A 27,796-nucleotide genomic window follows, 5' to 3' on the forward strand; every position below is an offset into this window, starting at 1 on the left:
GACCATTACTAAGTTACATGGATATTACAATATATTCAAATGAATATTTCAAAATAAAACAACTGCAATCTTCTTCATACAGATGAACCCCAAGCTTGTCACTGGTCACTTGGGGCGCAATCTGATCTTCAATCCTGTACACCGTAAAATCCACTTTACACATCTCCATCTTAACATTCCTTATTCCTCAATCAACATTATCAATGTACTCTAAACTGGAATAACATGATATATTAATAATTTATCCTTTCTCTCCTTGCATTTATATTGACTGATACATCTCTATTCATACTCCTAATACCTTCCTATATGTCTCTAATATTTCCCATAGCTTTATTTAAATTCCCAATACCTTCCTAATCTTAATGGCCAACATGTATCCCCCATATAATCACATACATTCCCTCTTTATCTACTATAATAACATACAATGCTATGTGATTATCACTTACATAGTCTAATGAGTGACATCTCAAACCCAATTGCTTGAAAATCCAAGACTGTTAATAGATACAATGTTAAACTCCTATTTGTTCTACTAATATACCTGATATGACATACACATTATAACACTCTATATATTCACTCCCTGTTAAATCATTACATCCCTAAACTATTCATGCTTTAAGAATTCAACCAAAATCAGATTTACATTTTAGTCATTTAGCAGACGCTCTTATCCAGAGCGACTTACAGTTAATGAGTGCATACATTATTTTTTATACCCCCGTGGGAATCGAACCCACAACCCTGGCGTTGCAAACGCCATGCTCTACCAACTAACCAACCCATCGCGCTCTAGCGACTCCTTGTGGCGGGCCGGGCGCCTGCAAGCTGACTTCGGTCGCCAGTTGGACGGTGTTTCCTCCGACACATTGGTGCGGCTGGCTTCCGGGTTAAGCGAGCATTGTGTCAAGAAGCAGTGCGGCTTGGCAGGGTCGTGTTTCAGAGGACGCATGGCTCTCGACCTTCGCCTCTCCAGTCCTTAGGGGAGTTGCAGCGATAGGACAAGACTGTAATTGGATATCACGAAATTCGGGAGAAAAGGGGGTAAAAGTGCAAAGAAATTATAAATAATAATACTCCTCAGCACCTCCCTTCCCCCTCCTCAGACGATCCCGCAGGTGAAGAAGCTGGATGTGGAGGTCCTGGGCTGGCATAGTTACACGTGGTCTGCTGTTGTGCGGCCAGTTGGATGTACTGCCAAATTCTATAAAAATGACGTTGGAGGCGGCTTATGGTAGAGAAATGAACATTACATTCTCTGGCAACAGCTCTGTTGGACATTCCTGCAGTCAGCATGCCAATTGCACGCTCCCTCAGAACTTGAGACATCTGTGGCATTGTGTTGTGTGACAAAACTGCACGTTTTAGAGTGGCCTTTAATTGTCCCCAGCACAAGGTGCACCTGTGTAATGATCATGCTGCTTAATCAGCTTCTTGATATGCCACACCTGTCAGGTTGATGGATTATCTTGGCAAAGGATAAATGCTCCCTAACAGGGATGTAAACAAATTTGTACCACAAAATGTATGCACAAAATGTGAGCGAAATAAGCTTTTTGTGTGTATGGATAATGTCTGGCCTCTCTTATTTCAGCTCATGAAAAATGGGACCAACACTTTACATGCGTTTATATATTTTTTCGGTATATGTGTTTTAAACTAAACGTTTTGTTTGAGTTTTGAGGATAAAAAAACTACATTGAATCCTTTCAGAATCAGGCAGACAGGGCACAGTATATCTATTCAAATCATGCCAACAAAAAAACAATACCATCCATCTATACCTTACATTTACATTTTAGTCATTTAGCAGACGCTCTTATCCAGAGCGACTTACAGTTAGTGAGTGCATACATTATTTTATTTTTCATACTGGCCCCCCATGGGAAATGAACCCACAACCCTGGCGTTGCAAACGCCATGCTCTACATCCCTGCCGGCCATTCCCTCCCCTACCCTGGACGACGCTGGGCCAATTATGCACCGCCCCATGGGTCTCCCGGTCGCGGCCGGCTACGACAGAGCCTGGATTCGAACCAGGATCTTTAGTGGCACAGCTAGCACTGCGATGCAGTGCCTTAGACCACTGCGCCACTCGGGAGGCCAAGTTTCTATTTATCATCACAGTTTCACATTATAGGTAAACAATAAACACTGGTTGAAGACCATTTGCAGGCCGATGCTGCTGATGTTGATGAGAAGGTGGATAGTAATCTGGCTATGTTCTCAGGTTGAGAAGCAGTTATTTTGTTCTCCCAAGTGACTTCTCTGTCTCTTGTCTCAACTCGCTGATCCCCAGGGACTGTCATTCAAAGGGGTAGTATGGATGAGACTTCAATCTGAAGAACAGAAACATGTCAGGGTAGGAGCAGTTGTTCTCTACATGGAATTATTGATGTATTAAGTATTTTTGTAAAAGGAAGGGTTTAGCATGTCTTACGAGTCGATGATGCAGCTCTTCCAGCCTCTATTTAGTCCTCTCAGTGCTGACATGTCCTCCTCAGTCAGAGAGAAGTCAAAGATCTGCAGACAATACACTTTATTTTTGAGTGTTTATTGTACCTTTGACACATTTGAATGGTTGTCAAAAGTGACATCTCCATTGATTTATGTTAGCGAGTAATTAGTTAGTAACTAAATGTGTAAACCAAGACATTGATCTGACATTGATCAAACTAGCACTAAGACTGAATACTATATCAGTCAAAGTCATATTCCTCAAACTGAACTTGATATGAACTCATGGTATGATTGAGCAAGAGCTACATGTAGTACAAATGAGGAAATATAATCTATATTGGGTCAAAGAGAGTTCACCTTAGTGTTTTCCAGGATGTGGTTGGGTTTGACACTTTTGGGGATCACTGCTATACCCTGCTGCACATGGTACCTCAGCAGCACCTGAAACAACACACACACACATACAGTCCTTAGATGCAGAGCTCAGATACTCATTCACACACACACACACACACACACTCCCTGAAGACAGATCTGAGATTGACACACAGCTGAGACGCATACACCTTAGATGTGTGTTTCTACTGAACTATCTAGTCTAACCTGAGCAGGGCTCCGTCGGTGCTTCTTAGCCACGTCTCCTACCACAGGGTCCTCCAGCAGCTTCTCAGGATCAGTGTCTCCACAGTGACTGCAGGAAGTATTGACACAGTCAACTTTTGGAACATAGGGAGGGATGTTTACTCGGCCAATAGTGGGGTCAATAGTGCAGGATCATAGTCCAGTCGCTACTGTATACATGTTATTGTCAGGAGGACTCACAGGTCTTTGGGTCTTCCAGGGGAACCAAAGGGGCTGTAGGCAGTGAGGGCGATGTTGCGAGACTTGCAGAACTCCACCAGGTCAGACTGGACCAGGTAGGGATGCAGCTCCACCTGCAGGAGTGGAGGGAGAGATGATGAGATGACAGAGCTGTGAGAACGCTCTTTCGCCTGTTATCCATTCTTGTCTCCTCCCCTCTGACCCAGTAGCGACACCCACACACTCTTTCAGCATGGTAAACACACCCATTTGCACATGTAGTGTCCATGCATAAACACAGTTAACTGTGTATTGCACTGGTTGAGCTGGTTAAAGGAGTGAAATAAGTTTGTGACACAGGAGGTTGGTGGCACCTTAATTGGGGAGGACTGGCTCATAGTAATGACTGGAACTGAATACATGGAATGGTTTCCATGTGTTTGATACCATTCCATTAACTCCATTCCAGCCATTATTATGAGCTGTCCTCCCCTCAGTAGCCTCCTGTGGTTTGTGAGGTACTCAGTGTTTCATAATGGTGTATTTAAAAGAGCTAAAGTTGCAGTGTAAAGCCTTGAAGCACCTGGTTGACTGCAGGGGGAACCTTGGCCACAGAGAGCAGTCTCTCCAGCTGGAGGACGTTGAAGTTGGACACGCCAATACTCTTCACCTTCCCTGAGGCCTGCAAGGCCTCCATCCCCTACATCACACAGCAGACATTACAGCACAGACACAGTAATACACCACACTTCATGATACCAAAAATAGATCACAAAGAAATGCAAATCACTTTGTTGTTAGGAGACAGTATAATGATGTTGATGAAGTGAAGAGGAGATGATAGTGTTCTAACCTTCCACACGTCCAGATAGTCAATGTCAGTGGTGAGCATTTCTCCATCTCTCATAGGGAAGAGCTCATCATCCACTTTCTGGAAGGAATGAAAAAGATACAGTGCATTCGGAAAGTATTCAGACCCCTTGACTTTTTCCACATTTTGTTATGTTACAGCCTTATTCTAAAATTGATTAAATTGTTTTTTTCCCTCATCAATCTACAGACAACTTTTTTTATTTTTTATTTAACCTTTATTTAACCAGGTAAGCCAGTTGAGAACAAGTTCTCATTTACAACTGCAACCTGGCCAAGATAAAGCAAAGCAGTGCGATAAAAACAACAACAACACAGAGTTACATATGGAATAAACAAAACATACAGTCAAAAATACAATAGAAAATCTATATACAGTGTGTGCAAATGTAGTAAGTTATGGAGGTAAGGCAATAAATAGGCCATAGTGCAAAATAATTACAATTTAGTATTAACACTGGAGTGATAGATGTGCAGAAGATGATGTGCAAATAGAGATACTGGGGTGCAAATGAGCAAAATAAATAACAATGTAAATAACAATATGGGGATGAGGTAGTTGGGTGGGCTAATTACAGATGGGCTGTGTACAGGTGCAGTGATCGGTAAGCTGCTCTGACAACTAATGCTTAAAGTTAGTGAGGGAGATAAGTGCCTCCAGCTTCAGAGATTTTTGCAGTTCGTTCCAGTCATTTGCAGCAGAGAACTGGAAGGAATGGCGGCCAAAGGAGATGTTGGCTTTGGGGATGACCAGTGAGATATACCTGCTGGAGCGCATACTACGGGTGGGTGTTGCTATGGTGACCAATGATCTAAGATAAGGCAGGGATTTGCCTAGAAGTGATTTATAGATGACCTGGAGCCAGTGGGTTTGGCGACGAATATGTAGTGAGGGCCAGCCAACGAGAGCGTACAGGTCACAATGGTGGGTAGTATATGGGGCTTTGGTGACAAAACGGATGGCACTGTGATAGACTACATCCAATTTGCTGAGTAGAATGTTGGAAGCTATTTTGTAAATGACATCGCCGAAGTCAAGGATCGGTAGGATAGTCAGTTTTACGAGGGCATGTTTAGCAGCATGAGTGAAGGAGGCTTTGTTGCGAAATAGGAAGCCGATTCTAGATTTAACTTTGGATTGGAGATGCTTAATGTGAGTCTGGAAGGAGAGTTTACGGTCTAACCAGACACCTAGGTATTTGTAGTTGTCCACATATTCTAAGTCAGACCCGCCGAGAGTAGTGATTCTAGTCGGGCGGGCGGGTGCAAGCAGCGTTCGATTGAAGAGCATGCATTTAGTTTTACTAGCGTTTTAAGAGCAGTTGGAGGCCACGGAAGGCGTGTTGTATGGCATTGAAGCTCGTTTGGAGGTTTGTTAACACAGTATACAAAATGGTGTTGTCTGCGTAGAGGTGGATCTGAGAGTCACCAGCAGCAAGAGCAAGAGCGACATCATTGATATACACAGAGAATAGAGTCGGCCCTAGAATTGAACCGTGTGGCACCCTCATAGAGACTGCCAGAGGTCCAGACAACTGGCCCTTGATTTGACACATTGAACTCTATCTGAGAAGTAGTTGGTGAACCAGGCGAGGCAGTCATTTGAGAAACCAAGGCTATTTAGTCTGCCAATAAGAATGCGGTGATTGACAGAGTCAAAAGCCTTGGCCAGGTCGATGAAGATGGCTGCACAGTACTGTGGCTGAGGTGCACCCATGACCAGCTCGGAAACCAAATTGCATAGCGGAGAAGGTACGGTGGGATTTGAAATGGTCGGTGATCTGTTCGTTAACTTGGCTTTAAATACTTTCGAAAGGCAGGGCAGGATGGATATAGGTCTGTAACAGTTTGGATCTAGAGTGTCACCCCCTTTGAAGAAAGGGGATGACCGCGGCAGCTTTCCAATCTCTGGGGATCTCAGACGATACGAAAGAGAGGTTGAACAGGCTAGTAATAGGGGTTGCGACAATTTCGGCGGCTAATTTTAGAAAGAAAGAGTCCAGATTGTCTAGCCCAGCTGATTTGTAGCGGTCCAGATTTAGCAGCTCTTTCAGAACATCAGCTATCTGAATTTGGGTGAAGGAGAAGCGGGGGGGGGGGGGGGGGGGGCATGGGCAAGTTGCTACAGGATGCACATTTCTGTTTGAAAAAGCTAGCCTTTGCTTTCCTAACTGATTGTGTATATTGGTTCCTGACTTCCCTGAAAAGTTGCATATCGCGGGGGCTGTTCGATGCTAATGCAGTACGCCACAGGATGTTTTTGTGCTGGTCAAGGGCAGTCAAGTCTGGGGTGAACCAGGGGCTATATATGTTCTTAGTTCTGAATTTTTTGAATGGGGCATGCTTATTTAAGATGGAGAGGAAAGCACTTTTGAGGAACATCCAGGCATCCTCTACTGACGGAATGAGGTCAATATCCATCCAGGATACCCAGGCCAGGTCAATTAGAAAGGACTGCTCACTGAAGTGTTTTAGGGAGCGTTTGACAGTGATGAGGGGTGGTCGTTTGACCGCGGACCCATTACAGACACAGGCAATGAAGCAGTGATCGCTGAGATCCTAGTTGAAGACAGGGGAGGTATATTTAGAGGGTAAATTAGTCATGATGATATCTATGAGGGTGCCCATGTTTACGGATTTAGGGTTGGACCTGGTAGGTTCCTTGATAATTTGTGTGAGATTGAGGGCATCTAGTTTAGATTGTAGGACGGCCGGGGTGTTAAGCATATCCAAGTTTAGGTCACCAAGCAGTACGAACTCTGAGGATAGATGGGGGGCAAGCAATTCACATATGGTGTCCAGGGCACAACTGGGGGCTGAGGGGGGTCTGTAGCAAGCGGCAACAGTGAGAGACTTATTTCTGGAAAGGTGGATTTTTAGAAGTAGAAGCTCAACTCTCTACAGTAGATTGCAACTCCGCCCCCTTTGGCAGTTCTATCTAGACGGAAAATGTTGTAGTTCGGGATGGACATTTCTGAATTTTTGGTGGCCTTCCTAAGCCAAGATTCAGACACTGCTAGAACATCAGGGTTGGCAGAGTGTGCTAACGCAGTGAATAACTCAAACTTGAGGAGGAGGCTTCTGATGTTAACATGCAAGAAACCAAGGCTTTTAGGGTTACAGAAGTCAACAAATGATAGCGCCTGGGGTAACCTCTACATCACCAGAGGAACAGAGGAGGAATAGAATAAGGATACGGCTAAAGGCTTTAAGAACTGGTCTTCTAGTGCATTGGGTACAGAGAATAAAAGGGGCAGATTTCCGGGCGTTGTAGAATAGATTCAGGGCATTATGTACAGACAAGGATATGGAAGGATATGAGTACAGTGGAGGTACACCTAAGCATTGGGTAACTATGAAAGAGATAGCATCACTGGAGGTACTGATTGAGCCGGTCTCCGCGTGTATGGGGGATGGGACAAAGGATCTCTCTGAGGCTGGTTGAGCGGGACTGGGGGTTCTACAGTGAAATTGTATAATAAGAACAAACCCAAACAGTAATAGGCTAGGCATATTGATATGCGAGAGAGGCATAACGCAATCACAGGTGTTATTCGAGAGGGCTAAGACAACAACTGGTAATGGCGATGAAAGTTTGGGCTGAGGCTAAACAGATCAACAGGATGGGGTACCGTGTAAAGGAACAGTCCAGCAGGCATTAGCTGTGTAGCTGAGTGATCATAAGGTCCAGTGAACAGCAATAAGTAAGTCCGGGAGCAGTTCGTAGGCTGCTACAGCACAGGCGAGCAGGAGGCAGCAGATGGATCTTCGTGGTCATCACAATGGGAAGCCTGTTGAAACCACATCAGACGATTACGTCGGCAGACCAGTCGTGATGGATCGGCGCTAGGAGGTCGACACTAGGAGGTCCGGTCCGGTTGACAGAGAGGTAGATAGCCGGGAGATGGGCTCGAGGCTAGCTCAAGGCTAACTGGTACGTCGGGACAGTGGTGATTAGCCAACAACAGCCATTCGGTTGCAGCTAGCTAGTTGCGATGGTCTGGTGCTAAGGTCCAGTGATTCAGTGATTCCGGCAGAAAATCCCATATGTTCTGGGTCTGTCACGGATTCTGCCGAGGCTGCCCCTCCTCCTTGCTCGGGCAGGCTTCGGCGTTCGTCGTCACCGGAATACTAGCTGCTGCCGATCTATGTTCTATGTTTCTATGTTCTACCTGTTGTCTGATTGTTACACACCTGTTTCCCATTATGTGATTACTCCTTCCCTATTTAACCCGGTGGCTCCCAATGTGTTTTGTGCGTGTTTGTTTTTCATTTCGTGTGTCGTTGGTGAGCGGGTTTGTTCCTCCCTGTGTGGAGGTATCTTGTATTGATTTATTTACTTATCCAGTAAAGTACGTTTCATAGAGTTCTGTGTCCTGCGCCTGACTTCGATCCACCCCATTACACTGACACTTGTGACAGGGTCGATAGCACGCTGTGCAGACTGGCCGATAATTGTCCAGGCTAGAGCTGGCTGGTAGGTAGTGCAGCCCACGGACAGTGGTGAAGACTGCTAACGGTGGCTAATAGCAAGTAGCTAGTTAGCTGGCTAGTTGGCTAGTTTCAGCCATAGGTTCTTGATAAAAATAAATTAATAATAGAATCCGTTCCACATTGGGTGAGGCAGGTTGCAGGAAAGTATATTTAGTTAAAGGTTGGAAAGTGAGATAGAGAAATATATACGAAAAAAGACACACAAAACACTGGCTATTTACACGAGGACACAACAGAATACACGACCACACTACTACCCCATAATGACAAAGCAAAAACAGGTTTTTAGAAATTTTTGCAAATGTACAAACAAAAAAAACTGAAATATGGCATTTACATAAGTAATCAGACCTTTTACTTACTTTGTTGAAGCACCTTTAGCAGCGATTACAGCCTTGAGTCTTCTTGGGTATGATGCTACAAGCTTGGCATACCTGTATTTGGGGAGTTTCTCCTATTCTTCCCTGCAGATCCTCTCAAGCTCTGTCAGGTTGGATGGAAAGGTCTCTCCAGAGATGTTCGATCGGGTTCAAGTCCGGGCTCTGGCTGGGCCACTCAAGGACATTCAGAGACTTGTCCCGAAGCCACTCCTGCATTGTCTTGACTGTGTGCTTAGGGTCGTTGTCCTGTTAGAAGGATAACCTATGCCCCAGTCTGAGGTCCTGAGCGCTCTGGAGCAGGTTTTCATTAAGGTTCTCTCTGTACTTTGCTTCGTTCATCTTTCCCTTGATCCTGACTAGTCTCCCAGTCCCTGCTGCTGAAAAACATCCCCACAGCATGATGCTGCCACCACCATGCTTCACCGTAGGGATGGTGCCAGGTTTCCTGGAGATGTGACGCTTGGCATTCAGTCCAAAGTTCAATCTTGGTTTCATCAGACCAGAGAATCTTGTTTATCATGGTCTTAGAGTCCTTTAGGTGCCTTTTGGCAAACTCCAAGCAGGCAGTCATGCGCCTTTTACTGAGGAGTGGCTTCCGTCTGGCCACTCTACAATAAAGGCCTGATTGGTGGAGTGCTGCAGAGATGGTTGTCCTTCTGGAAGGTTCTCCCATCTCCACAGAGGAACTCTGGAGCTCTGTCAGAGTGACCACCAGGTTCTTGGTCACCTCCCTGACCAAGGCCCTTCTCCACCGATTGCTCAGTTTGGGCGGGCGGCCAGCTCTAGGATGGAGGCCACTGTGTTCTTGTCACACCCTGGCTCTGGGACTCTATATGTTGAGCCAGGGTGTGTTCATTCTTGTGTTGTATTTCTATGTCGGGAGTTCTGGTTGTTGTGTTTCTATGTTGGCCAGAGTGGCTCCCAATCAGAGGCAACGAGTGTCAGCTGTGGCTGGTTGTCTCTGATTGGGAGCCATATTTAAACTGTCTGTTTTCCCTTTGTATTTGTGGGATCTTGTTCCTGTTGGTTGTTCCTTTCGGTGTGTTCCGTGTTTGTTGTGTTCAACATAGGACGTCACGTATCGTTTATTGTTTTTGTTCGTGCATTCATTAAATAAAGTAAAGTATGTTCGCAACTAACGCTGCGCATTGGTCTACTCCATACGACGATCGTGACAGAAGATCCCACCATACCAGGACCAAGCAGCGTGTCCAGGAGCAGGCAGCCTGGATGTGGGAGCAGATCTTGGACGGGCAGGGGTCCTGGACCTGGGAGGAAATCCTGGCCGGGATGGATCGCCGGCCATGGAGTGAGACGGTAGAGGCGCGACGGAGAGAGGAGCAACGGCGTAATCAGTGTCGTCGTCGGACAGACGAGAGGCAACCCCAAAAAAAAATTAGGGGGGGGCACAGGGCATGGATGACGGGGCTGACGGAGGCAGACAAGGGGCGAATTCAGAAGGCCACCAGGTTACGGGGGTCACTGGTCAAGGAAGGGAAGGAAGGTGTAGAGGCACGGCGAGAGGTACTGGGGTGTGTTACCAGTCCGGTCCGGCCCGTTCCAGATCCCGGTGTAGAGCCAGTGGTGTGTGTCCCCAGCCCGGCCCGGCCTGTTCCTGCCACTCGCACCAAGCCAGGGGTGCGAGACGCCAGCCCGGCCCGGCCTGTTCCTGCCCCTCGCACCAAGTGTACGGTGCGCGTCGCCAGCCCGGCCCGGCCTGTTCCTGCCCCTCGCACCAAGTGTACGGTGCGCGTCGCCAGCCCGGTCCGGCCTGTTCCTGCTCCTCGCACCAAACCTACGGTGCGCATCGCCAGCCCGGCCCGGCCTGTTCCTGCCCCTCGCACCAAGTGTACGGTGCGCGTCGCCAGCCCGGCCCGGCCTGTTCCTGCCCCTCGCACCAAGCGTACGGTGCGCGTCGCCAGCCCGGCCCGGCCTGTTCCTGCCCCTCGCACCAAGTGTACGGTGCGCGTCGCCAGCCCGGCCCGGCCTGTTCCTGCCCCTCGCACCAAGTGTACGGTGCGCATCGCCAGCCCGGCCCGGCCTGTTCCTGCCACTCGCACCAAGCCTACGGTGCGCGTCGCCAGCCCGGCCCGGCCTGTTCCTGCCACTCGCACCAAGCCTACGGTGCGCGTCGCCAGCCCGGCCTGGCCTGTTCCTGCTACTCGCACCAAGCCAGGGGTGCGAGACGTCAGCCTGGTAAGGCCCGTTGCTGCTCCACGCACCAAGCCTACGGTGCGCGTCGCCAGCCCGGCCCGGCCTGTTCCTGCTACTCGCACCAAGCCAGGGGTGCGAGACGTCAGCCTGGTAAGGCCCGTTCCTCCTCCACGCACCAAGCCAGGGGTGCGAGTCGTCAGCCTGGTAAGGCCCGTTCCTCCTCCACGCACCAAGCCAGGGGTGTGCATCGTCAGCCCGGTCCGGTCCGTTCCTGCTCCACGCACCAAGCCAGGGGTGTGCATCGCCAGCCCGGCCCGGCCTGTTCCTGCCACTCGCACCAAGCCTACGGTGCGCGTCGCCAGCCCGGCCTGGCCTGTTCCTGCTACTCGCACCAAGCCAGGGGTGCGAGACGTCAGCCTGGTAAGGCCCGTTGCTGCTCCACGCACCAAGCCTACGGTGCGCGTCGCCAGCCCGGCCCGGCCTGTTCCTGCTACTCGCACCAAGCCAGGGGTGCGAGACGTCAGCCTGGTAAGGCCCGTTCCTCCTCCACGCACCAAGCCAGGGGTGCGAGTCGTCAGCCTGGTAAGGCCCGTTCCTCCTCCACGCACCAAGCCAGGGGTGTGCATCGTCAGCCCGGTCCGCTCCGTTCCTGCTCCACGCACCAAGCCAGGGGTGCGCGTCGTCAGTCCGGCACAACCCGTGCCTGGGTCACCGGTGCCTGATCAGGTACCGGTCAGCTGCTCCACAACGGAGCTGAAGCTACCCGCTCCTACGATGTCCAGTTCAGCTCCAGCCAGCGGGGCCAGACCGGACCAGGGGCGCTATGGGGGGATTATTGGAGGGTGGTGGGCAAGCCCGGAGCCAGAACCGCCGCCGAGGAGGAATGCCCACCCAGCCCTCCCCTGTTTGGTTCTAGTTGAGGCGCGGTCGCAGTCCGCGCCTTTAGGGGGGGGGGTACTGTCACACCCTGGCTCTGGGACTCTATATGTTGAGCCAGGGTGTGTTCATTCTTGTGTTGTATTTCTATGTCGGGAGTTCTGGTTGTTGTGTTTCTATGTTGGCCAGAGTGGCTCCCAATCAGAGGCAACGAGTGTCAGCTGTGGCTGGTTGTCTCTGATTGGGAGCCATATTTAAACTGTCTGTTTTCCCTTTGTATTTGTGGGATCTTGTTCCTGTTGGTTGTTCCTTTCGGTGTGTTCTGTGTTTGTTGTGTTCAACATAGGACGTCACGTATCGTTTATTGTTTTTGTTCGTGCATTCATTAAATAAAGTAAAGTATGTTCGCAACTAACGCTGCGCATTGGTCTACTCCATACGACGATCGTGACAGTTCTTGGGGACCTTCAATGCTGCAGAAATGTTTTGGTACCCTTCCCCAGATCTGTGCCTCGACACAATCCTGTCTCTGAGCTCTACAGACAATTTCTTCGACCTCATGGCTTGGTTTTTGCTCTGACATGCACTGTCAACTGTGGACCTTATATAGACAGGTGTGTGCCTTTCCAAATCATGTCAAATCAATTGAATTTACCATAGGTGGACTCCAATCAAGTTGTAGAAACATCTCAAGGATGACCAATGGAAACAGGATGCACCTGAGCTCAATTTCGAGTCTCATAGGAAAGGGTCTGAATACTTATGTAAATAAGATATTTCTGTTTTTTATTTTAAATAAATTAACAAAAAAATATAAAGCCGGTTTTCGCTTTGTCATTATGGGGTATTGTGTGTAGATTGATGAAGAAAAAATAATTTGATCAATTTTAGAATAAGGCTGTAACGTAACAAAATTTGGAAAAAGTCAAGGGGTCTGAATACTTTCCGAAAGCACTGTATGTGAAAGTAAACAGAGGTGTGTTATTAAAATGTCAAGAACTGTATCAGAAGAGTCCATTAGTCCCTATATCATCCATGTGACTATTTTTGCCAGTGTGTACTGTAATCCCACCTTCAGTCCAATAGGGAAGTGCACCAGGTACAGGTCCAGATAGTCCAGCTGCAGGTCACTCAGGGACTTGTTTAGACACAATGGGATGTCATGGGTCGCATGGTGTGTACTCCACAACTACACACAAAGAAGTGGTCACAAAGAAGTGGTCACAGGTCTATTCAGCAGCACAACACAATGATGTAGCAAATCAACCATTAATACAGACAACAAGAGCACGTAGATAGAAACCAGTTCTGCTTCCAATCAGTACATATGTCAACTGAGGTCCAGCTTGTTTTTGCGAGGTTTTATGAAAAATCACTTCATCAATATGACTTAACTTTTTTAGTGTTACATAATAGACATTGACCAATAACACTAGTGGATATAGCAACAAATACTCTACAGTAGAGGTCTTCACAGGTCCACCCGAACCTGAATACCAGAGACCCGGCACAGGACGCGAGCGGGTCTGGGTCCAAAATTTAAACTTTTCCCTCAGGTCCGGGTCGGGTCCTGTTTGATTGTCATCGGTTCTCAGGTCTATGTAACTGCAGCTGATAGACCCAAGTGGACCCGACCACGGCTCTGCACAGCCTATAGCATATTTATTTTATGCTAATAAGGTGCATTTATTGACTTATAGAAAGCCAACATATAAAGACCAATTTGTTAACCAGAAGAGCAACTTGGCTGATAAACATACTGATTTTGTCACTAGGGTCCAATCGGGTCTGGTCTAGGTTGGTTGTCAACAGGTCCATATGGGTTCGGGTCTGAGTCCCCCCTTTTTTTTATGATCGGGTCCGTTCGGGTCCTGGTCTGATTGTCCTCGGGTCCGTTCAGCTCCGGGTCCAACTTTTTGGACCCGAGAAGACCTCTACTCTACAGACAATATTCATATCAGATTATATATATTTGAACTTTGTATTGGACTAAAAGACCAAAGGGCAAGCTCATGTCCACCTGGAAACAGTGACAGCCAGCCCACATAAACACTCAGACTCCACCTCTTGGTTGCAGCCGCAGCACCCACCTTACTGACGACGTACATGTCTTGTCGTCGGATGATGCCTTGCTGCATCTTGGAGAGGAGGGCCTTGCTGATCTTGACCTCATTGCGGTAGCTGTAGGCTGTGTCTATGTGACGGTAACCAGCAGCTATGGCAGCTTCCACCGCACTCTGACACACTGCTGCTGAACTGCTTGACTAAACAACACAAAGACACCATAATGACCAATTAACCCACTGTGTAATAACAACAATCAGCAATGTAAAAACATACACCTTTCATACTTAGAGACAATAATACATAGAGACATTATATATACTGAGATTTTGAGATAACCTTCAATGTGTGAGTGGGAGAGAGAGAAAGAGAGAGCGAGAAAGAGAGAGTACCTTCCATGTTCCCAAGCCCAGCAGGGGCATGCGTGTGCCATCATTCAGCTCTATTGTCCGAACAACACTGGTGCTCGCCTCCATGTGGTGGGTTGAAACAGCACAGAAAGACAGGAAGAGCCTTGTGACAGGGACTTGTGACTTATCCTTCCTCTTTACCAACTACTTTGTCACTCACTCTCTTGTCCCTCATACCCTTCTCTTTCTATCTCTCTCTCTCTCTCTCTCTCTCTCTCTCTCTCTCTCTCTCTCTCTCTCGCTTCCTTCCTTATCTTTCTAGTTAATCATTGAACTATGTAAGAAGTACTTCACCACTATTGTGTATTTATGTGTACACTCAGTAACTGAGGGCTGTCGTAAAGACTCAGGGGAGGAAGGAGAATGTTGTAAAGGTCACCTTCTTCAGACAGGAAATACTGTAGGCCTAGACTACAGGGTCCTCATGTGCACACAATATGTGCTAGGAAAGGTGTGGCCTATGCACTGTGAGATATATGTGATATTGTACCAAAGTGTAGATTTTAAACTTAAAGTGTTTGGTGATGCAATGCAAATACATTCAGACATGCAAGTCCTGGATGTGGGCCAAATAATGTTTCCTTGTTGAATCTGCTCAGCAAGGTCCCATACTGCAATACACACCTCCAACAGTAGGATGTGCTATAGTGTCAGCAATGAATGATTTCATGCTACAGTAAGACATCACACCAGTTTTTAGTTTTTTTTACAATTAGCTCGAGAAGCATACCATTGAACCACATGTGTATCTAGTTAGACTGATAAATGTATCTGTGTGTATTATGAGTACAATTATTCCATTGTAATATTCATTATTTATGAGGACGTTTGTTTTCTTTCTTTAAAACCAAGAGAGCGTTCATAGGGATTTGAAACTGAAGGTGACTCAAGGTGTGTCTAGGCCCTAGGGGATAACATTTTAGTATGAGAAAGTTCTGGCTGAAAATCAATAAAAGTGTACTGAATATACTGACATAAAGCATTTACAAAACATTTTATACTTGAATTAGAAGTATAAAATGACAACAGCTCAAGACTGAATAATAAAATGCGTTCCTCCATTCTGGACTGATTGGACACACCTTTCAACCCTTAAACTGTTACATAACTTTACTGATGGACAGGTCAGCACGGGTCAAATCCCCACATCTGGATTGGATGTAGGCCACAACTACAAATGTTGTACTGTATAATTCATCATGTGTGGATAAATTCGATTTTGTTTTTATATTATTGTGCGCTAATGGGTCACAACAAACAAACAAGTATTTCATAGCTTTAATTTGGTTTAAAATAGCTTTTTTATATGAAAGTGAAAAACAAACAAAAAACATTCAATATTACATCAAGATAACAAATAGATAATATACATAGGAAAAGTTTTGGTTAAGCATGCAATATATCAGATTGTACTGAGTGTCATCATAATTCTAACACATGAAATAAAGAGTATGTAATGCTGACTATGGAAAGCACTGTAGATAATCTGATCCATGCTGGTGCTTCAGTTCCATCTGTTTCCTTGGTGGGATCAACCCAACCATGAATCCCATCATGGTTTGAACAAAGGGGAGGAGGGGGGTAAACCCCCAGTCCCTGGTTCTATACGCCCAACGGTGTTCTGGTCAACCCAATATATAGAATAACATTAAGAATTCAAATAGTTAGACAAAGTAAGGTTAACATAAGATGGCCATACAAAATATAAATATCACGTCTGTTAATAAGTTGGGGTACCAAAGATGGACCACTACCAATGACATTGCTAAAACCTTTGTTCCCGCAGTGCAACATGATATTTTGACCCATCTTCTCACTCCTCCTCTTCCTTCATTTCTCTTCTTTTCCTCTCACCCTCTTCCCCTTCTCTTTTTTTCACATTTACTTTTGTCACCTTCTGTGCCAATACTCTCTGGTCTCCCCCTCTCTCAGGCTGTGTCTCTCATTATTGGTCTAGCTCGTTGCGGTCTTGGCTGCAGGTTCTGTAGTGCCGCTGGCAGAACTCCCGAATCCGTGCACATGCCTCCACCATCATCTCCTCTGGTACGGTCACCACGATCCGGAAGTAATTTGGGTACTCAAATGCCTGCAGGGGGAAGAGAGTTGTAAACGACAAAACAAGGTCATTTCTCTACACATGGTAGACAGAGAGGATGGATGAGACCATTAGATGGATGGATGGATAGATAGCAATATGTAAACTATAATTAGTCTCCAAATGTTTATTGAAAACATCAATATATTTGCACAATGAGCACTTGTTGTCTCTCAAATACATTGTTACAGTTATTGGTTAGATGGCTAGTGAATTTTTGCCACATTAACATTGACATGAAATCAGTCAAAACACCTTAAAACAAGAACAAGATAAAACTAGCTGAAACGAGCCACCTACGATTCCCCAGATGGCAGCTTCTTGTCATTGACCTTACAAAAAAAGATTGCAGTTAGAGTGCAGTATAACTGCAGTATGTTTCAAATACTACGTCCAAAATACCACAATTTTTTTACTGCAGTAATTTTGCAGTGTAACTGCAGTTACAGTGCAGTATAACTGCAGTACACTGCAGTATAACTGCAGTACACTGCAGTTATTCTGGAATTACTGCGTTTAAAATATCACAGTCGACTGCAGTTACTGCACTTTTACTGCAGTTTCAAAACTGCAATCTTTTTTTGTACGGGTGTTGCTAGCTATCTGACCGTTCAGAATCATAACAAAGCACGGCTTCCACTCACATCAATGCGCACGCATCATTTTCGATACGTTGTCAGCCAACCCGTCGATAAATAAACAGGTAGGTAGGTGTGTGTGTGTGGTGTTTTACCGTAGCAGGCAGGCAGAAGACGGACTGCTCAGTTACCAGACGCTCAGTGAACTGCACATCGTTCTGGAACTCTGGGAAGTGTTCCATCTCAATTCCCGCCTACAAATACCAAGACACACATTAACTATCCTACTAAGCATTTACCGACGGCCATCTTGATATCAACGTCCACAGACAACCTGTCTAGACCGGCCTATATTTGGACCAAACATAGATGTCTATAATTGGTTCAGATTTGGTCCGGTCCAGACCGGCCTAGATTTGGCCCATGAATAATACCCAGCATGCTTTGCAAGTGTTTGTTTTTACATTTACATTTTGGTCATTCAGCAGATGCTCTTATCCAGAGTGACTTACAGTCAGTGCATTCAACTAAGATAGATAAACAACAACATATCATAGTAAGAAAATAAAAAATCGGTAACCGTTACTGAGAATGTTATTGTAGTTATTGAAGTGGTCTGTTGGTTTATTATGTAAATTGGACTAATTTGAACATCATTGCTTCAAGTTTTAAAGCTTTTGAAAATGGGAGCAATAATGGGAGCAATAATAACATATAACAAATAAGATTATTGTCATCTAATGCTTACGTCATTGAGAATGTACAGTATGTGCAGTTGAAATTTGGCTATAGAATCAATGAACGAAAAATATGTATTTTCAACGTCTGTAAATTACGTATTTTCAACGTCCAGAAAAGCAGTCTTTTCGCCTTTCATTCAGCACCTAAAATGCACCTGATTTTAACGTCTGATTTCAACATCAGGATAAGTCGTATTTTCAATGTCTGGAAAACATGTATTTTCAACATCCGGAAAATACATACTTTTACCTGTCATTCAGCACCTAAAATGCACCTAACGTTAATGTCTGGAAAATACGTTATTTTCCTTACGGGGATCCTGGTCTGTTCTGTTATCTCCCCACCTACAGACTCCACACCTAAGCTCTGGACACAAAAGACTCACCATGAGGTACATGGCTCCTGATGGCATTACGGGGGTCAGCCCAGGAACAGTGGACAGTTCAGAGAAACAGATCTCAGAGTTTGACTGAGAAAGAAGCAAGTCAATAGACAGTCAGTCGGACAGTCAGACAGACAGATAAATCAATATGTTAGACTACTACCATCTGCATATAAAGTAATTGGGGAAGGTTCAAGGGAGTGGGTCTCACCTTGAGGAAACTGATGGTTCTGTGGTAAAACTCCTGGGGCGTGTCGTTCAGGATGCTCTCTATCGCACCCTGGACAATTGTGCAGGCACCCAGAATCCTTTGGCTAAGCTTAACCAGACCCTGACGAATCTGAAAGCAGAAGAGAGACAGATTATATACATTAGAAGTCATTCAGAACCTCAGAGGACACAGATTCATTCTACCGTATGTGTATTGGTGTAGTGTATGTGTATCGATCAACTGGACTTCACATACTGTATGGGCGTAGTGAGGAAGGACTTACCTCTTTTCCGAAGATTTGATTCCTGTCATGGATGAGGATCCAACCCAGCCTCCAGCCAGGGACTAGCCATCGCTTGGCCAGACCGCCACACGCTAGGATGGGCACATCACTGCTGATGGACGCCATAGATTGGTACGTGCAACCCGGAAACACCTGATCATTGAGATACAGTAAATACTCACATCAATGCAAAACATACTGTAGAAGACAATGTCAAATAATCAGGGTTAGTTTACACTAAAGGGGAAATTTTTTAATATATTGACAATACAGTATTCACAATACAGAGCATTACACTCAGGGTTGGGTGAATTACTTGAAAAATACACCCAGCCACCAAGCAGTATGTGGTCAGTAAAAAAGGAAATGCTCATTTAAATGTCTGACCCACCCTTAAGGTAACTGTCTGGTACGATAAAGACGGCAATAGACAGATGCAACGGATGCAAGAGAAATATGATTATATGCCATCTAAGTGCTTGAGCAGTGAACAGGGTGGAGAATGTTGACTAACCAAAGATGTCCTTTTGACACAAAGACCCTGATGTTTCAGTTCCCAGTGAAAGTGGAGATCTGACTTTTTTGGTTAAAATACATTTCTGTGGAAAGCAACCAAGGAGAGCAAATTCTGAAGTTTTGGAGATTTCAAATAAATACAACAGAGCTTCCATTCCCACCTAAAGGTAACTTCTGAACTGTGTGGATCAGCACAGCTTTCAATTATGTTAATAAATCTGCCATTTCAGTGTGTTTGAGGCAAACACTTGCAGCCCACATCGTGATTTTAGATCAAGTAATTCCAAATGTATTCCGCTGTTTTTAAGTATGTAACTGTAATCCAATGACAATTTTTTAAAGAAGTTCGATAACTCCAGATGTACCCAACTCTGACTACACATCAGTGCAAATATGGTCTTTCTTCACCCATTGAAAAATAAAGCAGTTAAACTTAATCAATCAATACAAACAACACTATCAAAGACAACAACATGCACAAATGTATATCAATAGTTAAACTAATTTGACCATAACAAAGTTTGTGAGGGATTTCATAACTTTATGTCATGCAAATAAATTTTTATGCACTGCTCGTCTAGGACAAAAAGACAGAGAGAGAGAAAGAGCAGAGAGAAAAAGAGAGTGGTGGTGTGGTAACTGTAGCAAGCTGGCTTTCATTAGAGCTGAGGCCTTGATGTCGGGTGGGAGATCCGCCCCGCATGCTATTGGTCAGAGCACAGTGACTGACAGTTCAGAAAAAAAAAAAACATCTCAAACCTCACCTCAGATCTAATTTACAAACAGAGCATTTATGGCTCCGCTCTAAGCTCTCGTGAGCAGTGTTTTCTTTTTTCACAGAGAAGAGCCCATAGGGAAAGAACCTGGTGCTTGACAAACATTCCCCTCTAACCGTGAGTTGGAGCTAATGGTGCCCAGATACATAATGCCTCCACGCAGCCCCTAAACAGGCACCCCTCCACACAGCCCTTAAACAGGCACCCCTCCACACAGCCCCTAAACAGGCACCCCTCCACGCAGCCCCTAAACAGGCACCCCTCCACACAGCCCCTAAACAGGCACCCCTCCACACAGCCCCTAAACAGGCACCCCTCCACACAGCCCCTAAACAAGCACCCCTCCACACATCCCCTAAACAGGCACCCCTCCACGCAGCCCCTAAACAGGCTCCCCTCCACACAGCCCCTAAACAGGCACCCTGTTGTTTAAAAAGAGGCCCTCCCACCCCCACCCACTTCTTCCCCCCAGCTCTCGCACTATACTACCCTCACATCTGCATTAATCGCAAACACATGCAGCAAAAAAGTGCACAGTCATTCTGAGTACTTCTGTTCTAGTGGTTAGGGCGTTGGGCTAGTAACCGAAAGGGCCTTGTTTCGAGCCGACATTGTGAAAAATCTGTTGATGTGCCCTTGAGCAAGACACTTAACCCTAATTTGCTCCAGGGGCTCTGTACTACTATGGCTGACCCTGTAAAAACAACACTTTTCACTGCCCATATCCGCTGTATGTGACAATACAACATATTTTTGTTTAGTTTTTTGTACTGAGCAAGACATTGGTGAATTCTGAGCCCATGTGATTTATGCACTCAACGACCCCAATCACCTCCTCTAAAATAATGCACTCCCAATCACCCCAACTACCTCTCTCTATTCTCACAGGGACTAATAATAAAAAACACTGCTTTCTTGTCAATCTCATCAATACATGAATTACTGCAAAATATCTGTTCTCCAATTAAACACACCTTAAAAACACTTTAGATAATCCAAATAGCTAAATATAAGATGTTTAACACCTAACAATGATAAAAACAAATTCTAATACATTAAAGGGGCAATCAGCAGTTGAAACAATAACAAAGCTGTCACCCCACCTAAAATGTTACCACACTTAAAGCTGCAATATGTAACATTTTGGGGCGACCAGACCAAATTCACATATAAATGTGAGTTATAGATCTGTCATCCTCATTGAAAGTAAGTCTAAGAAGCAGTAGATCTGTTCTATGTGCGTTACTTCTATACTTCCCGTTCTTACGTTTTTCTTTTTGCATCTTTTACTTTCGGTTTTGTACACAGGTGAAAATACAAAATGTTGGTTATTTAAAAATATATTTCACAGTGGCTTAGATGGTACAATGATTGTCTACACTTGCTTGTTTTGTCACATAAACTGAAATTAGGCGAATTATTAGAATTTTAGCAACCAGGACATTTCTGCATATTGCTCCTTTATATTCATAGACAGAGCTATTGATCCAAGGAATGACCATCCAAGATAACAAAATTATAGTTTTAAACATATTTGGAGGCTATACAGTGTTTCATTACATTTACAATGTTTACAAACATTGGAGTAAAACAAGCTTATATTTTGGGTTCTGATGGGCTACGACAGTTGAGCTAAGCTCATGAGGCATTTATAAGTTATATTCTTCAAGAATCAATGAGTATACAGTATATAATTCATTTATAAGTCCATAAATGGATGTAGCAACTCCAAATTTCCCCTTTAAACTATCCAAAATAAATTCTCAACACAGCTCTCAGAAATTACAGAGGAGAGGAGCGCCTCTTGTCTACAGTTTTACCTCTGTGGCTCATCCTTCACTTGCCCTGGCTGACCTAACCCCAGCACTGCTGCCCCACCACTGCCAGCCACCCATACAGCCTGTAACACCCCTAATCACCCCAGTGCTGATGTGGACTTGTCAGACAGGTCTCCTCGGATACCAGAGAAACCTCCCTGTAACTGCTACAGAATGTTAAAGAATGTGCCTCGCTGGCATTATGTATTACATGGGGCCCAGTGGCCAGGATGTAGGCTATACCCCAGAACCAGCAGCCCCCTCCTGGACGCATGACCTGTCTACTACTGTATTGCACACCTCCATAGACCAATCCAGCCTGCGTTAGACCCTAGAAAGAACTCAACATCTCCTCAATGCCAGAAGACAATCCAATATAGATTCCTCTCCTTAGTCTCCTATTATGCAACAGACTCAATGCCAGTTTCTGTATTAGTCTGTATGAGTGTCTGTCTGTGTGGGTGTTTGTTTCTGAGAGTGCTTCTGTGTGTATATGAACTCACCATGTCACCATAGATCTCATCAGCCAGGATTGGGATGCAATGTTTGGAGGCAACTAGACAAGAGAATAGACACATTCAAAAATATTACAATTATAACTGGATTAATTATAGGAACCAAATGCTTATATTGTGCTATAGTGAGAGGGAATACTGTGGCCAGGGGGGTGAAGGAACAGGGCTAACCAGAAAGGACGTTCTGTAGGTGCTCTTTACTGTAGACGGAGCCACAAGGGTTGGAGGGATTGTTGACAATCAGGCAGGTTGTCCTCTTATCTATCAGGCTTTCCATGTGCTGGAAATCGATCTCCCAAGATTTCTCTGGCTGCAAGGACAGACAAAGCCACCATGAGTCAGAGAGCAGGCATAAGGCTACTGTACATGCACTACACACACACTGGAAAACAGAGAGGTTTCTGCACCGCCCTAACTGTCTTAACTGACATTTGATCTCATAGGCTGCGTTTATACAGGCAGTCCAATTCTGATATGTTTTCCACTAATTGGTCTTTTGACCAATCAGATCAGCTCTGAAAAAGATCTGATGTGAAAAGATCTGATGTGATTGGTCAAAAGACCAATTAGTGGAAAAAAGATCCGAATTCAGTCAAGATACTTTGTGAAGATATAGGTTTTCAGATGTTTTCAGATAATGGGCAGGAACTCAGCTGTCCTGACATTAGGAGGAAGCTCTGTAAGAGTTCTAAGAATGTATAAGTGGATTGTATAGGTGAGTCAATAGCAGCTCTTAACATTGTGTGAAGTTGTCATGTACACATCATGACCTCATGAGTCACGACATTCCACTGTGTCCCTGAGTGACCTCATGTTTTTTATGGATGTAATTCAACTAAAAATGTTATGTAGCTCTAAGTATTTATCTGTAGCTCCAAGTATTTATCTGTATTTGTATGTTGTGTGTGTGTGTGTGTGTGTGTGTGTGTGTGTGTGTGTGTGTGTGTGTGTGTGTGTGTGTGTGTGTGTGTGTGTGTGTGTGTGTGTGTGTGTGTGTGTGTGTGTGTGTGTAAGCCTAGAGGAAAGCAAGCCATCCAAAATGATTTATAAGTGCCAGATGTGCGTCAATGAGGAAGAACTCAGCATTTCACCCGCTCTTTCCCTTTCAACAATCTCTTTTTTCCCCCTCCCTCACTCTCTCTTGCTCTCTTCCTCCCTCTCCCTCCCTCTCTCTCCCTCCCTCTCTCTTCACAAAAATGATATATCATCCAGCTTTTCTCTTTGATTTATTTTCCCACTATTTTGCTCCTCCCCCGTGTCCAACACTCACCAGCAGGTTGTACAGTTTGACCTGGATGCCCAGAGACACAGCCAGAGTCTTGTAGAGAGAGAATCCAGGGCAGGGGACTAGGATGTTGTCTCCAGGGTTACAAAGCACTGTGATGGCCAGATCTATAGCCTGGCTGCAGCCACTGGTCAGAAGCACATCCTGCATGGAAGAGAGAGGAAGATAACAATATATACAGTGAGGGAAAAAAGTATTTGATCCCCTGCTGATTTTGTACGTTTGCCCACTGACAAAGAAATGATCAGTCTATAATTTTAATGGTAGGTTTATTTGAACAGTGAGAGACAGAATAACAACAAAAAATTCAGAAAAACCCATGTCAAAAATGTTATAAATTGATTAGCATTTTAATGAGAGAAATAAGTATTTCACCCCTCTGCTAAACATGACTTAGTACTTGGTGGCAAAACCCTTGTTGGCAATCACAGAGGTCAGACGTTTCTTGTAGTTGGCCACCAGGTTTGCACACATCTCAGGAGGGATTTTGTCCCACTCCTCTTTGCAGATCTTCTCCAACTCATTAAGATTTTGAGGCTGACGTTTGGCAACTCGAACCTTTAGCTCCCTCCACAGATTTTCTATGGGATTAAGGTCTGGAGACTGGCTAGGCCACTCCAGGACCTTAATGTGCTTCTTCTTGAGCCACTCCTTTGTTGCCTTGGCCATGTGTTTTGGGTCATTGTCATGCTGGAATACCCATCCACGACCCATTTTCAATGCCCTGGCTGAGGGAAGGAGGTTCTCACCCAAGATTTGACGGTACATGGCCCCGTCCATTGTCCCTTTGATGCGGTGAAGTTGTCCTGTCCCCTTAGCAGAAAAACACCCCCAAAGCATAATGTTTCCACCTCCATGTTTGACGGTGGGGATGGTGTTCTTGGGGTCATAGGCAGCATTCCTCCTCCTCCAAACACGGCGAGTTGAGTTGATGCCAAAGAGCTCGATTTTGGTCTCATCTGACCACAACACTTTCACCCAGTTCTCCTCTGAATCATTCAGATGTTCATTGGCAAACTTCAGACGGGCCTGTATATGTGCTTTCTTGAGCAGGGGGACCTTGCGGGCGCTGCAGGATTTCAGTCCTTCACGGCGTAGTGTGTTACCAATTGTTTTCTTGGTGACTATGGTCCCAGCTGCCTTGAGATCATTGACAAGATCCTCCCGTATAGTTCTGGGCTGATTCCTCACCGTTCTCATGATCATTGCAACTACACGAGGTGAGATCTTGCATGGAGCCCCAGGCCGAGGGAGATTGACAGTTATTTTGTGTTTCTTCTATTTGCGAATAATCGCACCAACTGTTGTCACCTTCTCACCAAGCTGCTTGGCGATGGTCTTGTAGCCCATTCCAGCCTTGTCCCTGACATCCTTGGCCATGGTGGAGAGTTTGGAATCTGATTGATTGATTGCTTCTGTGGACAGGTGTCTTTTATACAGGTAACAAACTGAGATTAGGAGCACTCCCTTTAAGAGTGTGCTCCTAATCTCAGCTCGTTACCTGTATAAAAGACACCTGGGAGCCAGAAATCTTTCTGATTGAGAGGAGGTCAAATACTTATTTTCCTCATTAAAATGCAAATCAATTTATAACATTTTTGACATGCGTTTTTCTGGATTTTTTTGTTGTTATTCTGTCTCTCACTGTTCAAATAAACCTACCATTAAAATTATAGACTGATCATTTCTTTGTCAGTGGGCAAACGTACAAAATCAGCAGGGGATCAAATACTTTTTTCCCTCACTGTATTTTTGATGTCTATATGTCCTCTAGTTTTGGAAAACAGTTACAGTAGGGAGACAGGTGAATATATGGTGAAGAAAAAAATAGAGTTTGAACGAGTTAAAGCAGGTAAACGATGAGTCAGATAAACACACCTCTGCCTCCAAGGGGGCCTCGGGGCAACTGTAGAAGTTTGCCACCACCTCTCTGCTCTTCTGATAACCTGTTGATGAGTAGAAGACAACATCTTATATTTTATACTGTATACTGTACTCAGTAGTCTGCTGGTAGAAAGGGAGATTTTGCCTGCATACGTCCTTAGAGCTACAATCATCATTAATCATAGAGGGGTTAATTGGCCTTATTTTACATAGCTCTCTCAACTTCCCTGACTGAAATGACTTTAACCTCTAACCTCTCTTCCCCTTGCAAGCCACCCAACTCCCCTATAGCTGTGCCTCATCTCATATCCTCCCAATTCCCATTTAAATAAAATACAAAAAAAATCACTTCATCCCTAGTTTTTTTGCACTTCACAAGCTTTTTGAAATGTTGGTGCTGTAAGAAAGTGATTGCGTGAGTCTTACCAACAGACGGAGCATAGCCGTTGTATTTGTGTGAGTCAATGGCGTCCTTCATGGCCTGGAGAACTTTGTCATCAGTAGGCAGGTTCCCGAACACAGTAGGGTCCCCTGATGGAATGACAGGAGGACAAAGGAGTACATAAGAAACATAATTCTGAACAACTGCACTTCACAGATGAACACACTGAGCATATGCAAATGAGATAGTGATGTAGCATCTCACCAATGGACAGAGCAATCATGGGCTTCTCGGGGTTGGGTGTGAGCTTCATCCCGTCCACAATGGCACGGATGGGATTCAAGGTGTTGACTGACATCTCTGAGGGCCGGATGTTCCATTGCTGCCTGCAGCTCTTCTGCTTGGCTGGATAAACAATGCCTTTCACACCCTTATGATGGATACCATTCCCATTAAGACTTTTTCCATTGATACCATTGAGAGCATTCTTCTCATGGATACCATTCCCATTCATTTTGACCACATAGGACTGGTTCTCCATGTTGCAACTGCAGCTGAATATGTGAGAGATAGGAAGAAAAAAGGCTAGGGGATAAAAGATAGGACAAACAAATTGATTTTCATGAATAATTCCTGCATTATAAATTGTTGAAAAATATCATACAAATAATATATATTAAGATTATTCGTTAATATACAAATGAGTAGCCTAATAATCAATTGGAAAACTGCAAATAAACTTGTTAGATAAAAATAAAAAACATCAGTGCAGAGAAGTAGGCTAGCCCAGGTGTTAAATTACCCATGAAAACTCAACAGGTGCGATGTCTATAAAATCCGGTTTGAGATCAAAAGCGCTGTTGAACTAATTAAGCTATGTGCACAGTTAGTTGAACATCTGGTAATGAAGAGCGATCTACCATCAGACTGGGACACGTCAAGTTATAGATCTGATCTTATTAATGGCTATCTTATCACAGCGCCGTATAAATAGCAGGATAAATGCATTATATAGCCCATTAGCAATGAAAAGTATGTATATAATGCAAGAACAATAAATAAAATCAATCCTAATCAACTCAAATGTAACCTAATAAAATGTAATCTAAACAAGTCATGCTATCTAAAAAAAATCTCAGCGATCGGATATAATAGGCATCTCTTTGGAGCAAGGTAATATTTGTTTGTGCATGCGTAATAATCAACACGTGATCTATACCTTAATAAAATATACGTTAATACATTTTACCAGCCGTAGCCTATTTTAAATTGCCTCTACATAAATTGGACACTTAGGCTACTTGCTAGAGGTAATTAAATGCGTAATCATAAATTTAAATAACAATAGTCCTTTTAAATACCTTTACAATCTCAAAAGAATTTCACACTCCAAATGAAGGAATTCAGGTAAAATACTGAATATGAATATAGACTGATAAATCCGTTATAAGCCGGCTTTATAGCAAGCCCCCCGAAAATCGTAGCTGTTGAACCCTGCCCGTATTTTCATTGGTGGAGACTGAGGGTTGTGCCATACACCCCCGTTACATCATTCCCAAAAATGTAAAACACTTCAAGGTTTGGGTTAAACGGCATTAACTTTTTCCAACAGATAGGAGACTCATGAGAGGAGACCAATGGGACCCTCGCTGTCCTCGTGCATAATGTGCACAGGAGAGCGACGCTCACATCCAATGCCCCGCAAAACAATTACTAAGCAGAAAAAGTACAGTGAAAAATGTGTGAACATGTCTGACCATAACATGGAAACCATGTGTTTGATGTTTTTGATACCCTTCCAAGGATTCTGCTCCAG

The 27,796-nt window shown here is 44.7% G+C and overlaps 2 protein-coding genes across 3 annotated transcripts; both read right to left on the reverse strand.

Moving 5' to 3' along the window:
- Nucleotides 1–1,620: 1,620 nt before the first annotated feature.
- LOC311136780 (aldo-keto reductase family 1 member B1) lies at nucleotides 1,621–14,744 on the reverse strand. Its single transcript, XM_084171056.1, has 10 exons — nucleotides 14,498–14,744; nucleotides 14,132–14,305; nucleotides 13,114–13,230; nucleotides 4,121–4,198; nucleotides 3,851–3,967; nucleotides 3,289–3,401; nucleotides 3,070–3,157; nucleotides 2,824–2,907; nucleotides 2,447–2,529; nucleotides 1,621–2,345 (listed from the first exon to the last, which is right to left on the reverse strand). Exons 1-10 carry the CDS (start codon nucleotides 14,579–14,581, stop codon nucleotides 2,312–2,314), a joined length of 972 nt encoding a protein of 323 aa, XP_084027182.1. The 5' UTR covers nucleotides 14,582–14,744; the 3' UTR covers nucleotides 1,621–2,311.
- A 1,034-nt stretch (nucleotides 14,745–15,778) lies between these two features.
- Nucleotides 15,779–27,447, reverse strand: tat (tyrosine aminotransferase). Of its 2 annotated transcripts, none has more exons than XM_084171054.1 (12): nucleotides 27,342–27,447; nucleotides 26,245–26,565; nucleotides 26,025–26,129; nucleotides 25,593–25,660; nucleotides 23,700–23,858; nucleotides 22,601–22,739; nucleotides 22,418–22,470; nucleotides 18,806–18,958; nucleotides 18,523–18,651; nucleotides 18,315–18,398; nucleotides 17,344–17,442; nucleotides 15,779–16,601 (listed from the first exon to the last, which is right to left on the reverse strand). In XM_084171054.1, the coding sequence occupies exons 2-12, from the start codon at nucleotides 26,519–26,521 to the stop codon at nucleotides 16,461–16,463; spliced, it is 1,407 nt and encodes a 468-aa protein (XP_084027180.1). In that variant the 5' UTR covers nucleotides 26,522–26,565; nucleotides 27,342–27,447; the 3' UTR covers nucleotides 15,779–16,460. The 2 variants fall into 2 exon arrangements, with proteins under 2 accessions (XP_084027180.1, XP_084027181.1); XM_084171055.1 differs by having other exon boundaries at nucleotides 26,245–26,534; nucleotides 27,342–27,414.
- Nucleotides 27,448–27,796: the final 349 nt, after the last annotated feature.

Source organism: Coregonus lavaretus (genome assembly GCF_964263955.1).
Source record: "Coregonus lavaretus genome assembly, chromosome: 11".
Taxonomy (NCBI): Eukaryota; Metazoa; Chordata; class Actinopteri; order Salmoniformes; family Salmonidae; genus Coregonus; species Coregonus lavaretus.

What these genes read in the sequence shown, in the direction of transcription:
- tat (XM_084171054.1), bottom strand. Translation starts at nt 26,521, where the DNA reads ATGGAGAACCAGTCCTATGTGGTCAAAATGAATGGGAATGGTATCCAT. An exon ending in CGGCTATGCTCCGTCTGTTG is followed by an intron (nt 25,661 to 26,024) that starts GTAAGACTCACG and finishes ACTCATCAACAG; the next exon opens with GTTATCAGAAGAGCAGAGAG. An exon ending in AGGCCCCCTTGGAGGCAGAG is followed by an intron (nt 23,859 to 25,592) that starts GTGTGTTTATCT and finishes TCTTCCATGCAG; the next exon opens with GATGTGCTTCTGACCAGTGG.
- LOC311136780 (XM_084171056.1), bottom strand. Translation starts at nt 14,581, where the DNA reads ATGGAGGCGAGCACCAGTGTTGTTCGGACAATAGAGCTGAATGATGGC. An exon ending in TTCCCCCTGCAGTCAACCAG is followed by an intron (nt 3,402 to 3,850) that starts GTGCTTCAAGGC and finishes CCACTCCTGCAG; the next exon opens with GTGGAGCTGCATCCCTACCT. An exon ending in CCTGGAAGACCCAAAGACCT is followed by an intron (nt 3,158 to 3,288) that starts GTGAGTCCTCCT and finishes TACTTCCTGCAG; the next exon opens with TCACTGTGGAGACACTGATC.